The sequence below is a fragment of the Plasmopara halstedii genome, assembly GCF_900000015.1.
Source record: "Plasmopara halstedii genome assembly, contig: Scaffold_292, whole genome shotgun sequence".
NCBI lineage: Eukaryota > Oomycota > Peronosporomycetes > Peronosporales > Peronosporaceae > Plasmopara > Plasmopara halstedii.
In genome coordinates, this window is record NW_020187213.1 from 966,171 (window position 1) to 981,651 (window position 15,481).

Here is a 15,481-nt window from a genome sequence, read left to right on the forward strand (position 1 = left end):
TAATTAAGGAAGCTAGATGACTTTTGAACACTTTGAAAAGATCAGCTACCGGTAATATTCTTGGTCTCAGTAATAACCAGTATTGCTTAATTTTATAAATTCCGCACACCGGTGGCGCACGACCATCACTCTGTGCGTCGTCGAAGGTCAGAATGGCGCACGACGTTGAAAGGGTACCGCCGACGGAGGTTGACGGAAGCCGCAAGCGCCCTCGAGACGTTCAAACATATCTTCCGACGCGTCGAAAAATAAAAATGGAGGTAATCGATGATAAGGAAAATCAACCACCAGAGTCTGCGGTCAAGTCACTCCAAGATGAGCTTCCTGTACCCACCGTGCGCTACGCAAGCGCACAGGACCAACCGACTCAGATTTTGCACTTTGGCGAGTCTGCGCGCTCCCTTTTTATGCTAGAAAAGCCATCAGAGGAGCGAATGCGACTTGTAATTGCGCTTAAGGATGCCCCACGATCTGTGTCTGCGTGGCTCGAGCTCTTGCGCTGCCCATTGACTGGCAACCCCACCAGATACAGCAAATTACGACTACTGAGACGCGCGCTGACATGTGTCGACTCAGAGAAGGCACGTCAGACAGCTGGTTATACGGAGATGTGTATCATGTTGGCTAAGCTGAGCGAGTACGTTGGTGGCGAATCTGGCATGAATAAAGCTGATCTTAATGTACTTGTCCTTGCAGTAGTGAGACAGGCATTAGGCAAAGCTTTTGCGATATGAAAAGCCGACGGGTGGGCGAAAAGCAACCTCTGTTGTATGAGGAGGAGGCAGCTTTTGAATACGCAGCGGGTAATGAGGATATTGCAGAGGACATTCTGGAGCGCGGGGTAGACAATGATGCTTTGACGCCGATTGAGAAGGAGGAGTTACTGAAGAAGGTGATTGCAGGCAGAGCAGGATGGGTAGCGGCATTTTCTGGCTCACAACAGGAACAGAAAAGACTTGCTTTAAAGACCAGATTGCAGACGCTTAGACAGGCGCAAAACGAGATAGTAAGTGCAGTCACTTCGCCACGTGTGACAACGACGCCAGTTCGTCCATCAACTGTTTCAGCGGGTTCGACACCTGTTAGTCGAGAGCATTGCGGTGGGGAGAACGACTCATCTAGACTAGCAATGACACCCTTGAAAGCGACACCAGGTAGCTACGCCCAAAAAGATGTAGGTTTTTCAACAGTGTCGAAGGCGAAAAAGTCGCCGTTGCTTACAACGCCTTCGCTCCCAACGCGGTCAGTATTGAAGTCACATTCGACCACCAGAAAGACGCAGCACCCGCCGTTGCGCTTTCAGCTCGGTAGGGATTGAGCTGGCGCTGGCCAAATAGCATTATATTAACTATTTTTTGTGATGTTGGCAGCTGGCCCGCCGCTTCGAGTGATCGCTGGTAACGAAAACCAAAGCGATGACGATGACGATGATAATGCTTTGATAGGAAGTCAAGCGACTCCGACTAAACCGCAAGAAGATGTCGCATCAGTGGAGGTTGGTATGTAACAGTTTGCTGTCAATTCGGCTTACTCTAATTTTTTTAACTATGATTATCTAGAAGCAGGAGAATAAAGCTATAAGAGTCATATCGGGATCAAATAAAAGGCTTAAGATTAATGTGGGTGACATAAATCATATATTGAAGTGGAATCCAAAGGAGAAGATTCTGAAAAAAGAAGAATCTCAAAGCCTTTCCAGCAGCGGCGATTTTGTGAAATTTCCGATCGATACGTTAGCGAAGCCCGTAGCATCGGGTACAACGCTCAAGAGTCCAGCGACAAATATCGACAAAGCAATCGCTACGATTTGTAAGAAATCAAATACAGAAGTTGATGTGTTTTCGAAGGTTCGAGAGGTTTCGCCGGTTTCGCTTTGTACGCCCATGATCAACAACAAAGAGTTTGTAACTGAAAAATGCTCTCCAAGAGTGCATAGACCATTTCCGTGGGAATTAAAAGCAAGTGCTGCACGAATAGAGCCTCAAGGAAGACTAACAAGCAATGTGTCTTTTGATCACTATCGCTCTCCAAACCGCGAGCAATCGCATTCATCAGTAGTTGGGCCAGACGATGCGGAATCAATCTCGCCCGACTCTCTTTCTTCGTCATCATCCCCTCCTGTGGCGACAATGAGTAGTGTTTTAACGCGAGATGCACTGGAATCACTTACGAGCAAAGTTGTGGTGCGTTGCTATCAGGTGCATATTACTGAAAATTATGTAATGATTTTTTGAACTTGTAGGTTAATGGGCAAAAGTATATCAAGCTTGAGCAAATTGGCAGCGGAGGAAGCAGTAAAGTCTACCGAATGTTAGGGCCAGACCTCAAAATATATGCTTTGAAGAAAATAAAGCTGAAGAAACTAGATGACAAAAGTATTGCCCAGTTCACAAACGAGATAGAGCTTCTAAAACGATTGCAAGGGAATCCTTACATTATCAAGCTGATTGCGGCAGAACAAAATCTTCAGCAGCGGCAGATTAATGTGGTATTGCTCCTTGTTTATTGTCACATATGCATTACTTAATGCTAACACGTTTTGCGTGCTAAAATCAGATTATGGAGCATGGCGAAATTGACCTTAGCGAGCGACTAAAAGATTTAAAGGGCGGTATGGATGAGAATATGTTGCGAGTAATTTGGACTCAAATGCTTGAAGCTGTGAACGCCATTCACCAAAAGCGAATCATTCATGGTGAAATATCAGTTGTTGTTATCGAGAAGTGCCATACTGACATGTTGTATTTCAGGTGATTTGAAACCGGCAAATTTTCTGTTTGTAAATGGCGTGCTCAAGCTCATTGACTTTGGAATTGCGAAGACAATTTCAAACGACACGACAAACATTGAACGTGATAGTCAGATAGGCACGGTCAATTTTATGTCTCCGGAGGCAATACAAGGCAACTCGGGTCCTAATGGCCAGCGCTATACTCAAGGGAAAATGAAGGTATGGCTTTATTATCAATTTTGTTAAAGAGAGCAAAGCTGACTGATATTTAAATTGATTAGGTTGGTCGTGCTAGTGATATATGGTCATTGGGGTGCATACTTTACCAAATTGTTCACTCGAAGCCTCCATTTGGGGATATACACAACATCATTGAGAAGTTCCGATGTATTATTGATCCGACAGTGCCAATTAATTTTCCATCGCTACAAAATAAGCATTTGGAAGACGTGATTCGTTCTTGTTTGCAACGAGATCACCGCCTTCGTCCACCAATTGTTGGAGAAAACGGTCTGTTACAGCATCCGTTTTTACGAAGTAATAGCTTAAACACTGCAGTAGGAACGCCTATCGCCGTGACGGTGGCCAATGCACCGCAGATTCTTTCGCAGTTTGGCGAATTTCTGCGCTGTCAGGGAGTTGCAGCAAGTCGGGTGAACATGTTTATCGCCATTGGACAAGATGGCTTACGAAACGCGGACAATGAGGAATCTCAGACTCCTTATTACTCATACAACACCCAAGAGCGGCGGACAGATATTTAATTGACGCTTTGACGAGCCACAATCAGACGGATCATGTTTTATAAGGTGCTGTCCTGTCTTGTAATTGTGTGAACATTGGCGTTCGAATGTTATTTAAGTCAATGACACAGAAAGCTCACTTTCTGCATTCTACATATGGTTCAATCTTGTTGCTACTGACAGTTTACCGTCTCACTTTAATTTGATGCGGAATGAGTGAATGACTAGGATCATCGAATTCTTCTTTAAAGGTCCTAAAGCAAATAATGACGGAACCAGATTGCTATCATTCTTTTTCGCTGGCACAATAACTCTAGCGTCATCATCGGCTCCCCTGTCGCACATTTTTCCGTCTCAGCAGCCAAATTTCTTCTCACTTGTCATTTCTTGAAGTTAACACAGAAAGACTGGAACTTTTGAAAATGGCTGATGGAAAATGCCGTGATGGAAGACTTGGGGGTGGCAGAGGGTCCAATGTCAATCACCCTCGCTGTGATGAACGAGGTAGGCGTAGTGGTGGTAACAGAGGAAGAGGTCGAGGTAGATATCAAGGACGTGTTTCTGGAAGCGAAGGAACAGGGGGTAAGGGAATTGTAGGCTACCGCCTACCGCAGCTTCCAGCAAACCCATCAAACCTTCAGTTTATTCGTGCGGTCCTGAAGAGCTGTCCAAATCATAAATTGGCGATGACCATCGAGCAAATGGACAAGGCCTGGGTCAGTTGCTGGCAATGTGTTGACACCCTTCCTCTGGATGCACTCAAGATATTGCTGTCGGCATTATCAAGACTGCCGTTTTCGGCGTCAACGGCGCCACCGCCATTGTCTGCAATCAGTATAGCGGTAGGCGTATTGCTTAGCCATCACACGCAGTATGGACTGCATGAGGTAGCGCTAGATGGCAATGATGGAACTCTTGAAGGCGTTGAATTGGCCGAACGAGTTGTAGCGAGATTGCTAAAATTTACTTGGAATTTGAAAAAAGACGACGTCAAAAATGCTCTGGATGAGATGATTGCCAATGCAGACGCGAATTTAAGCATTCGGCTAACGACTCACCGTCCCGTCCGCAATCGATTGGCGACGTTACTTGGCGAGATAGAGAAACCCTGGACCATAAAGGTAAGGAACTGGGAGGTAACGCAGACACGGCAACGTGTGCTTATACCAGATTGGCGCCACCCAACGGTGGCCTGGCTAGCAGACTATAAGAATTTTCAGCCGATCTTACTTCCTAAATTGCAGCCTTCAGGTACCAACAATGGGCGAGTTTTCGAAAGCACTGATGAATATTTTTTGACAATTTTACAATTGTGGATCGGTATGACGTTTGTGGAAGGCAACAATGCGTTACTGCCGCATTGTACTGTGAGAGCGGGTGACAAAATGTGCGATCAGCCACTTTGGCCATTTCCGGGCAAACATGAATCTATCAAGTGCAAAAATTCACAGTGCAGTGGGTCTGCTACGTTTTTGTGTGCGCATAAGCAGCACGCAAAGGGGATTTGCAACATGTGTGCATCAGAATACCAGCGGCGACTTAGCGGTCCTCCGTCAAAACACGCGTCGACCCATGTTTATGATGGTTTTATAGCTCAGGTGAAATACGATGGCACCATGTCTATCGAGCAAGTAGCATCGCGTCGCCCGCCATTGACAACAATTCATTGGAAAACGACGAAGCGTTTGTCTAGCTCAAACCTCATCGGAATCGTACGACTTGGAAATCGGGCGGCATCGTTGAGAGCAACGGATGACATTTACTGGGCTGAAGTCATTTTCCAGGGTAACAGCTTCGATGAATACAAAGTCCGTGAACGAGGCTGCCTAACTTTGCGTATGCTTCAGTATCTTGAAAATTCAGGAAATGCCATCATGTCACACAATCCTGCTGTCGGGGATGCAGTGGCTATTATTGATTGTCAGACCTTCGTCCCCGAGTTCATTCCAGTCCTGATAGCATTGGAGAAGCAACGTCAGATGCCAGTACCATTCCAAAATGGTGCTTTACTGAACTTATGTGGGCATACAAAGTTGGAACAAAACTCTGACCTGGATACAGCAAATAACGGCGATGATAATGACGATGACATTGATGCGTCAAATTCGGAGAGTGAGGTTGCAGTGCATAACTTGGTCAGAAAAGTAATCGATTTGTCATTACTTGATCCTATCGTAGATATTCGACGGGATGCTGTACAACGCTCTCGTTTGGAGAGCTCTCTGGAAGTACTTGTCAAGGGGGCGACACTTGATCCTGGACAATTGAAAAGCTTCGCAGAGGCTTTGATAAATCCAGTACATTGTACACAAGGACCTCCTGGTACTGGCAAGTCGTATCTGGGAGTCGTTGTTGTCCGGGCTCTGCTGATCATTCGTGACATTTGGAAAGCTAAGAACTGCGAAATTGGAGACCCTCCAATCTTAGTTTTATCGTACAAAAATCATGCAATTGATGAATTTCTACTGGACCTGCTTCGATCAGAGCCTACCTTAAATAACACTACATTTGGCTATCGTAACAAACAATTGAAAAAACTTGTACGTATAGGCGGAAGGAGTAGCGAACCAATGCTGGAGCCATACCGTGAACACAACCTTGCCTTTTCTGATCCTGATGTTCACCATGTTAAACAACGATTAGATGAATGTCAAGGACTTCGCGACCAATGGCATCAGCTCCGAGATTGCTTTGCACCAATCTATGAGGCTCATCAAGCTGTCGCTGACGGCTTAGAGTCGCTGTGTCAAGACAGGCGCATAATTATACAAAGAGCTGTACCAGCTATATCGTCTGCGGTGGCAACACTTCTAAAAATTTCTGAAAATTTGAAGGAGGACAACAAAGAAAATGTGCTAGCTGTTGAAGACGCGATCGAAAATCTTGATGAAGAAAATGAAAGCAGTACGTCTTGCATAATCGATTTTGACACTTCTCTTGATTCTTTGAATTACATTTTGAAGTCCAAGCCGGTGTTAGCAAATGTGGATATAGCAGGATTGTACGGTGGCATTAAGCATTACGACTCCGCAATTGATCCAATGGAAGTGCTGTATCAGTGGCTTTCAGGTTTCTGTCCCCTACCCGCGTGTGCGTACGGCGAATCGTGTTCGATTGTCAGCTCTGATAAAAGTTTATATTGTCGTGAGCATTCGTGCATGTTTACAAAAAACGATGAACAGTTTTGTTTGAGTCGAGTTGTTCACAAGCGTTCTTTTTGTCTACAGCATTTGTGTTCAGCAGATATGTGCGAAAGTTCCCGGATTAATGAATCTCAATTGTTCTGTCATGACCACGCCTGTTTCGTATGCTTAGCCAAAGACAAAGTGGCAGATTTCGCCGTCGGTGAACCACCTCGCAATACGTGCGACTGTCATCCGCTTTGTTGGCGTCTGGATAGCATGTGTGCTGAAGTTGCGGAACCGGGAACTTCGTACTGTAAAATGCACGCTGAAGACTTGTACTGTAAGCAAGAGGCTTGCGGTGAGACAGCTATAACCGGGCAGTATTGTAGTCGTCATTACGCGGATGCGATAGCATTGGCTCAGGCAAGCTCGGAAAAGTGTGAAGCCCGGACTAGAAAGGGTCGTCCCTGCAAAGGGAAACCACTAGCAGGCTCAAAATTTTGCAGGGATCATGTGGCTCTTGGTATCACGTTTGCTGCGCCGCCGAAGGCTATTTTTTACGCTGAGAAGCCTGCTGAGCAGTACGCTGACCTGGCAAAAACTCTTATGGTGCCATCGCCAAATGATCGACACATCGAGCCTTCAAAATTGATGCGCGCTGATGAAGTAGCGGAAGATGAAAAGATAGACGAATCAAATAGCTCAGATAACGACGAAACTGAATTTGAAGATGCTATCGAATTTGCCAATGAGGACGAAGTGGAGGAATCAGAACACTTGCAGCATTTGCGCGATGTGTATGAGATTGGAAATGATACTGTAGTTGGGATTGATCTTGTGGATAAGGCTGTAGAAGAGGCGGTGCCGTGGGTGTGTTCGAATCAGCTCGTGACGAAGCCACATCTATGGCATTGGAATATGATTGTAGAAGAACGCTGGAACGCCCTATTTTCAGTTTTGGGTTTGTGGAGTAATATAAGTACTCGATTGCAACTTGAGTTTTCTAAAGAGTTTGAACGCTTAAAATTCGAGCTGGAGCGTGAAATACTCCGCGCTTCTTCCCGGGTATACGAGGGAAAAGCTATCATTGCTGGCACAATTACGGGATGTGTGTCTCGCCTCGAAGCCATTCGTACGACAAATCCGTTTGCAATATTGGTCGAAGAAGCCTCCGAAGTGATGGAGCCACTACTTGTGTCATGTTTTAGCTCATCAACGCGTAAGCTAGAAATGATTGGAGACCATTTTCAGCTACAACCCTCGGTCATGGGCAGAATTGACTTTGAGCGAATAAACAAGATCAATGTTTCCTTGTTTGAGAGATTGATAAAAGCTCCCCACGGATATCGAGTGCCATCTTCTGTTCTTTCAATTCAGCGCCGTATGCGCAAGAGCATATGCGATTTAACTCGCAATTTTTATGACGAAATTACGTCGATTGAAGACCACCCCGTTTGCGGAACGAAGGTGTTAGGGGGTGTAAAAAGGAAATCCGGGACGGTGCCACTTTTGGATTTATGTGAAGGGGCTGGACGGGAGGTGCCTGGTGTCTCGCCGCATATTTTCTTTTGGACCCATTCGGGAAGACAGGAGCGATCTGATATCGGTATTTCTCGAGTAAATAAGCAGGAAGCCAAGATGACGTGCAAACTCGTCCAGTATTTGGTGCATTGTGGCGTTCCTGCCTCGTCAATCGCAGTTCTGACCCCGTACAAAGGGCAGTTAAAGCTGATGCAGAAGATGCTCGTGTCTATATATGATCCCAAAATGATAACAAGAGGACGAGATACGCGTCTCATTCCCTCTTGCTTTCTGTCAACTGTAGATCGTTTTCAAGGCGACGAAGCCGATATCGTGATTATATCGCTTGTCATCGATGGCAAGTCTCGCACGTCTTTTGTCAAGCTTCAAAACCGCATTATCGTCTTACTCAGTCGTGCACGTCTGGCCTTATATGTTATGGGTAATATTGAGTACTTGGTGAGACGATGCACTGGCAGAAAACGCTTGGTCTTCTTGAAAAAAAAGCCGAGTCTGATAACACAATCGACGATTGTACAACATATAAAGGGTGCCAAATTGGTGCGGCGCTTCCAATCTGCTGCCCTGCACATCGATCATCCGTGGCAATGGCTTACGATGAGTGTGACTTAAAGCTTGGATTTTGTACTGTTGTTTGTTCCGTTACACTTCCGTGCTCTCACCCGTGTGGCCTTCTCTGTCATTGGCCTGTGACGACGCATAATGAAAAGTGTAGTGTGAAGGTCGAGTCTCCATGCGTTCGTCATCCTCGGGCTATAAGGTGCTCTGAAGTGACGGCAATCGTCGGAGTCGCTATTATCGACAAGGCTTTGCGCAAGTATCGATGCGATTACTCCATGGATGTGACTTTACCCTGTGGTCACAGCCAAAAGATGACTTGCTATGCACAAGCAAGGATTGAAAATAAATTATCATCCTGGCCTGTATGTAACAAAAAGGCAATTGCTCCGTATATTTATCCTGAGTGTAAACATATTCAAGCATGCACATGTAGTGAGTTTGACCGATATACGATGAGTCTTGCGCCTCCTTGCTCAGAAAAGGTAGAATATACACCACCTTGCCAACATGTCGTGACTAAGTCGTGCCACGATCGCCAGAATTATACCAACGGTGTGCATCGATATGTATGTCAAGAAAAAGTCAAGATGTCACTGCCTCGATGTGGACATGAGCTGATGGTGTCATGTCCTACAGCCGAAGAGCTGCGAGATTGGAAAGGAGAATCGTCCTCGACATTTGATGTTGTTCTAGAAGGGACATCTTACGGTCCAAAAGACTACTTTTGTAAGCAGATTACGAAGTTTAAACGACGTTGTGGTCACCACCAGATGGTGAGATGTGAGCGAGCTTTCGAGCTGGCGCAGTGCCCTTCGCGTTGCCAAGAATCAGTAGTTATTTTGAACCCAGAGTGTGGCCACGAGTGTACGATGACGTGCCATGAGGAGGAGACTTTGCGGAAGAAGTTGGCACAAGATTCAATAGAGCCTGATAGTATTTCTCCCGTTACGATTGTGCAAGAATACGATGCAAGCAACTACCGCAACTATGGACTGAAGCTTCAGTGTGACGAGGAGGTGACGTATAATCGTACATGTGGCCACAAGCTGAAGATGAAGTGCAGCGAAGCTCGCCAAGTCACGACCATTTGCAATGAATTGTTGGCGATGGTTGTGCCACTCTGTGGACATACAATCAATTTGCCATGTCATATGAAAAAGGAATTGAGCGATTGGCATCCGTGGCAAACACTGACGCCGTCAATTCAGCTTTTACACAATGAAAGCATTCTGGAAGATACTCTACTGATCCCTGCTCCTTGCCCGGCTGCTTTGCGATCCATCCCAAATAAATGTTCAGCCCCCGTACGATTTCGCAGAACAAATCGTGTGGACACTATATTGAAATGGAGTGCTGCGATGCGTTCAGACTTTTAAACTGCAACGGCATGCCAAGTCCATGCTCTGTTAGAATTTTGAAGCAACTTGCTTGCGGTCATGAGGTTGCAATGAATTGTTCTGATGAGATAGACAAGGTGAAATGCCATGAGTCTGTTGAGAAGCTCTGCTGGAACTTCGCGATTTGCGGAAGTCACGTCACAGCACCGTGCACGACCTCAGCGGGCATTATCGAGTGTGCAGCGAAGACGGCATGGCTCTGCCCGCAAGGACATTCGTTTATGTTGCAGCTGTGTAGCAAAGGCTTTCCGTCTGAATGCCCTCGTTGCTCGAATAATCGCTTGGATACTGCAATTAAGGAGACACACCGCATTCTAAGTGATCAAGAGCTAATGTCCTGGTCTCCTGAAAATGCCAAAATGTTTTCCGACATTGAGGAAGGAGCGCATATCACCATGAGTTTAGCCAGTAAACGCGACTATCTCATTCGAAAAGTCAAACTACTCGAGAAATTCAGGAGCTTGATAGAGTCTGAAGATATGTGGTCGAGATCACTTTTTTCGCCGCAAGAAATTTTGGTGTTTGTGGTACTAAAGCGGAAGTTGCAACAACGAAATATCGACAAATTTGAGTTGCAGGATTTTGGAAACGATCAATTTTTTGGTATCGAGGTCTATGAAGCAACGCAGGACAATATCAAGCGTGTTGTTCACGGCGATAAAGTCACTGTCGTTTTTGGTCAGCTTTACACTGCTAAATATCTTTATAATCCAACCGATTTTCCAAGAAAGAAAGGGAAAAACGGGAGCAGCATTTGGTCGTGGATCAGCCGTCAGAACTCGTATGGGTATGATGCGATGTATCGTGATGCTAAGACGGGTAAGAATGGTGGTTCATGGATCGTTTTGCATCCGTATGCAATATTTCCTCTCTATCGAGTTGATTTTGAGGAAGCAGACAAGAAGAATTTCTTGAAGAACTTACCAGAAATCAGTCAAATCAACTTGCGATCGCAAAAGATTGCGTTTAACAAGCCGGGTGGAGTAACAATTGAGTGTAAAAAAAAGCCTTTTGCTCAGACACCCTACACTTTATCAGACGCTGACATTGACGTGCTTCGTGAACTGGCGATGGCGGTGAGCCCCTTGTTTGATAAGCTCAACGTGTGGTATCCATGGGACGGAAAAAGTCTTTCTACAGGAGTTGCTGAGGCGATTCCTGATTGCACGGAAAAAACTCTTGCTTCAAAATTATCATTCGTTCCACTGGAATTTTGTGATAGTTCGCATAAGACATTTAAGACGCCGTTTGGTGGTGTAAATTATGTGCAAAACCTGCTGTCACAGGGAAAGCTCAAGGAAGATGGCAATTTATTTCTGGCTTTGGAATTGCTCGCGATTCGAAAGCAGGATACCAGCGAAGCCCGCTTAAAACTGGAAGGTTATGTTGCTCAATTATGTGGCGAAGATTGTGGGTATGCTCACCCGCTTGTTATCATTGCTCTCGCACGCTTGGCAGCTCGCTCAAGCTTAGCACAGACTTCAGACATTCAACAAAAGTTGCTTGAAAAGTTTAGTATATTTTACCCAGATGCCAGCAGCTTGTGGTTGACGCAAGCAGAAACAGAGCTCGTACATTCGAAGAGCAGTAGAGCAGTCGCAATGGGTGTTACCATTTCTGGCTCAGCTTCACTGGAGGACAACTGGGAAAGCCTCAGATGTCAGCACGGCTGTCAGTCTCAAGCGATGGAAAAGTTGTTGAAACTAGTTGGACTAAGCAAAGTGAAACATGCAGCGGTGAACTTGTTTAAAAATGCATTAGTACTCCAACAGCTATCGGCAATACAGCGCAAGAAGAACGCTATGGCATTTAATTATTGCTTTGTGGGTAATCCTGGTACTGGTAAAACTACAGTTGCTCACTTGTTTGCCGAAATTTTACGAGACTCAAAAATTCGCACGTCTAATAAATTAATTGAGTGCAACGCTCAAGAGCTAAAAGACAAAGGTGCTGTAGAATTTCGAAATATGCTGGAAAAAGCAACGGATGGTGTTTTGTTAATTGATGAAGCATACGAGCTAGATCCTTTGGGGGATTCTAAGGGAAAGCCGATCGTAGCTGAGTTGTTGACCGCAGCCGAAGACTATCGAGACAAAATTTCTATCATTCTTGCAGGCTATCAAGACGATATCTATAACAAACTATACGCGTATAATGCTGGGTTGTCATCACGCTTTGAAGAAGTCGTGTTTGATGATTATGATGCACAGGAGCTAGAAGCATTGTGGGATCATAAAGCGCAAGATTGCGAATGGAAGTACGAGAAGGCCACGGTGAAAGTCGCTTGTCGGCGTCTTGCTAGATCTGCCGGACAAAAAGGGTTTGGTAATGCGCGGGCTGTGCGAAACTTATTCGAGCGAGCTGTCAAAGAAGCCTTGGCACGAGACGACTTCGGCGGAAATCTTAAGTTTCAAACCGTGGACATACTGGGAGACCGTCCTTCGGCGAATCCAAAGCTACAATTGGTGATGAAAGAACTTGACACGAAGACAGGATGGGGAAAAGTCAAGAAAGAAATGAAGAGATTGGTTCGTATCAGTGATGAAAATTTCGAACGCGAATTAAAGGGTCAGGAAATTGTACAGGTCTTTCTCAACCGACTTTTCTTAGGCAACCCAGGAACGGGAAAAACAACTTGTGCTGGATATTACGGTCGTATTTTGAAGGCGCTTAACTTTTTGAGCAATGGGGAGATTGTGAAAAAACTGCGGGTGACTTCGTCGGAAGCCATGTAGGTGAGTCGCAACGCAAAACAATTCAAATCTTGGACATGGCGAAGGGAAAAGTGCTCGTGATTGACGAAGCGTACAATCTCAACGATAATATGTATGGAAAGCAAGTGCTAGATGTTCTAGTTGAAAAGGTGCAAGATTCGGACAGTAATGATATTGCCGTGCTTCTCATCGGATACGAACATGAAATGCTTGAAATGTTGCGCACGCAAAATCCGGGCTTGAGCCGTCGTTTTCCACCACAGTATGCTTTTCGCTTCGAAGACTACACCGAGCACGAATTACTGGATATTATCGAGTGGAATTGTGCAAAACGAAGTGTGACGTGCCCCTGTGACGTCGCCGAGGCTCTGCTGAAACAGTTAGCACTTCAAAAGACCCAGCCACACTTTGGCAATGCTGGTGCTGTGGAACAATTGCTCAAACACGCGCTCGCTAAAGCTATGAGTCGTCCAATGGTAAGTGGAATGACCCTCCTATCCCTCGAAGACGTAAGTGTGGATTTTGAAGAGGAAGCAATGGAGAAGTCAAACGACCCTCTTGAGCTACTAAATCGATTATACCGGATGGATAGGGTAAAGGAGCAACTGACGCAGCTACGAAATCAAATAATTGTTGCCAACCGCGAGGGTTCAAGACTTCCTGAAGTGGGTAATTTTGTGTTTCGCGGCTCGCCTGGTACGGGTAAAACAACGGTTGCTCGCGTCATGGCGAAAATTCTGCATGGCATGGGAATGTTGGCATCATCAAAACTCGTTGAAACCTCAGGATTAGATCTTAATGGCCAATACGTCGGCCGGACGAAAGAAAAGGTAAAGACGAAACTTGGTGAACCTAAGGGAGGCCTGCTTTTCATTGATGAAGCGTACGAGTTGGGCAAGGGAACTTACGGAGAAGAAGCTATGACGACTCTTATTGCAGCAATGACAGATCCCATTTATTCAGGCATGGTTTTTATCATAGCCGGCTATTCAAAAGATATGGACCAAATGCTTGATCGCAACGTTGGTTTAAAAAGTCGCTTTACACGATTTATCGACTTCCCAGATTGGGAGGCGCGAGATGCGGTGTCGTTCTTAAGTGAAAAGGCAGAAAGCGAGAATCTTATGGTTGAAGAATCGGCTATCTTATCATTACAAAATACGTTTGTGGAGCTGAAAAAGCTCAGCAACTTTGGCAATGGGCGCGATGCGATGCGAGTGTGGGAGACGCTACTACAAAGTCGGTCTCAGCGAGTAGTGGACTCACCTGAATTTGAGCGAACGATTACAGTCTGCGATGCTGATCAGGCAGGCGAAGCTACTTTGGCTGCACGTCGTGGTGGCGGTTCTCCCGGAAGAGGAGTAGCATTGGATGACAATCCGCTGGAGCTGCTCGATGAACTATATCGCATGAATGAAATTAGGGACCAATTGTCTCGCTTGCAAAGAGAAATGGTGGTCGCAGCCCGAGAAAACTCCGAACGTCCTGAAATCGGGCATTTTGTTTTTCGAGGCTCTCCTGGTACTGGCAAGACGTCAGTTGCACGCGTGATGGCACAGATTCTGCATGCGATGGGTGCATTAGCAAGCACAAAACTTGTTGAGACTTCAGGCTTAGATCTGACTGGAGAATATGTTGGACAAACAAAAACTAAAGTAACGGAAAAGCTCGTTGAAGCCAAAGGTGGTTTATTATTTATTGATGAAGCATATGAGCTAGGAAAAGGCATGTACGGTGAGGAAGCAATGACGACGTTGGTGGCAGGAATGACAGATCCGATGTATGCCGGTATGGTAATCGTGATTGCGGGCTACCCGAAAGATATGGACGTGATGCTGAATCGCAATGCCGGTCTCAAAAGTCGCTTTACGCGCTTTATTGATTTTCCAGATTGGGAAGCAGAAGACGGCGTGGCTTTCCTTCACGCAAGAGCTGACAAGGAGGATTTTAAACTGGAACACGGAGCTGACAGTATTATTAGTCAAACTTTTCTGGAACTTATAAGACTGGAGGGTTTTGGAAATGGCCGTGACGCAGTTCGTCTTTGGAAGGAGTTGCACCAGTGTCGTGCGCAACGTGTATTCGATTCGCCGGAAAGCGTGCGTACAATAACAGCGAAGGACGCATCGATGGCTGGAGAACGAATGGTCGCTGCCCGTCGTTCACCAGACGGACCGATCCTTTCGCAATCAATCGTACCTACTGGCAAATCGATGGTTCAAATTAGAGACCAACAAGCTCCGCAGACATTGTCAAAGCTGTTTGACTTGCAGGAGCCAGAAGACATGCTTTCGTTACTGACGGAGCAAGAAACAGTCTTTTTTGATGAGGTTGATAAAATGGATGCACCGAAAGGTGTTGAAGTAGAGGATGGCTGCAGCGATGGTCGCGACCCTGGCGTCTCTGATCAAGTATGGGAAGAATTGGAACGTGCCAAAAAGGCCTATGTAACTCATTTGGAAGGTTTAAAACAAGCTCGCGCGCAGGAACAATTGGAAGAAGAGCAACGTCAGGCTGCAGCTATACAGAAGAGAATTTGTCACATTTGTCCATGCCCAGCAGGCTACAAGTGGTACAAAGCAGGTGATGGCTGGGTTGCGGCGGAGGCAGTCACTTTGTTTCTGATGCGCAATTAAATAGTAAATTTACACGGTGATGGGTGGGGCAG

General features: G+C 45.8%; 5 protein-coding genes across 5 annotated transcripts; all 5 read left to right on the forward strand.

Annotated features, from left to right (window-relative positions):
* Window positions 1-254: 254 nt before the first annotated feature.
* Window positions 255-3,495, forward strand: PHALS_06034 (ttk protein kinase; the record flags this gene model as incomplete). The annotated part of the gene is made up of 8 exons (XM_024723376.1): window positions 255-637; window positions 697-1,307; window positions 1,371-1,495; window positions 1,560-2,183; window positions 2,243-2,488; window positions 2,557-2,695; window positions 2,751-2,950; window positions 3,013-3,495. The coding sequence occupies 8 exons, from the start codon at window positions 255-257 to the stop codon at window positions 3,493-3,495; spliced, it is 2,811 nt and encodes a 936-aa protein (XP_024574358.1).
* Window positions 3,496-4,160: 665 nt separating this feature from the next.
* PHALS_06035 (hypothetical protein L915_13235) lies at window positions 4,161-8,753 on the forward strand (the record flags this gene model as incomplete). Its single annotated transcript, XM_024723377.1, has 4 exons — window positions 4,161-5,586; window positions 5,653-6,378; window positions 6,438-6,475; window positions 6,534-8,753. The coding sequence occupies 4 exons, from the start codon at window positions 4,161-4,163 to the stop codon at window positions 8,751-8,753; spliced, it is 4,410 nt and encodes a 1,469-aa protein (XP_024574359.1).
* Window positions 8,754-9,289: 536 nt separating this feature from the next.
* PHALS_06036 (conserved hypothetical protein) lies at window positions 9,290-10,078 on the forward strand (the record flags this gene model as incomplete). The annotated part of the gene is made up of 1 exon (XM_024723378.1): window positions 9,290-10,078. The coding sequence occupies one exon, from the start codon at window positions 9,290-9,292 to the stop codon at window positions 10,076-10,078; it is 789 nt and encodes a 262-aa protein (XP_024574360.1).
* Window positions 10,079-10,320: 242 nt separating this feature from the next.
* On the forward strand, window positions 10,321-12,834 carry PHALS_06037 (conserved hypothetical protein; the record flags this gene model as incomplete). The annotated part of the gene is made up of 1 exon (XM_024723379.1): window positions 10,321-12,834. One exon carries the CDS (start codon window positions 10,321-10,323, stop codon window positions 12,832-12,834), a length of 2,514 nt encoding a protein of 837 aa, XP_024574361.1.
* Window positions 12,835-12,869: 35 nt separating this feature from the next.
* On the forward strand, window positions 12,870-15,449 carry PHALS_06038 (stage v sporulation protein k; the record flags this gene model as incomplete). The annotated part of the gene is made up of 1 exon (XM_024723380.1): window positions 12,870-15,449. The coding sequence occupies one exon, from the start codon at window positions 12,870-12,872 to the stop codon at window positions 15,447-15,449; it is 2,580 nt and encodes an 859-aa protein (XP_024574362.1).
* Window positions 15,450-15,481: the final 32 nt, after the last annotated feature.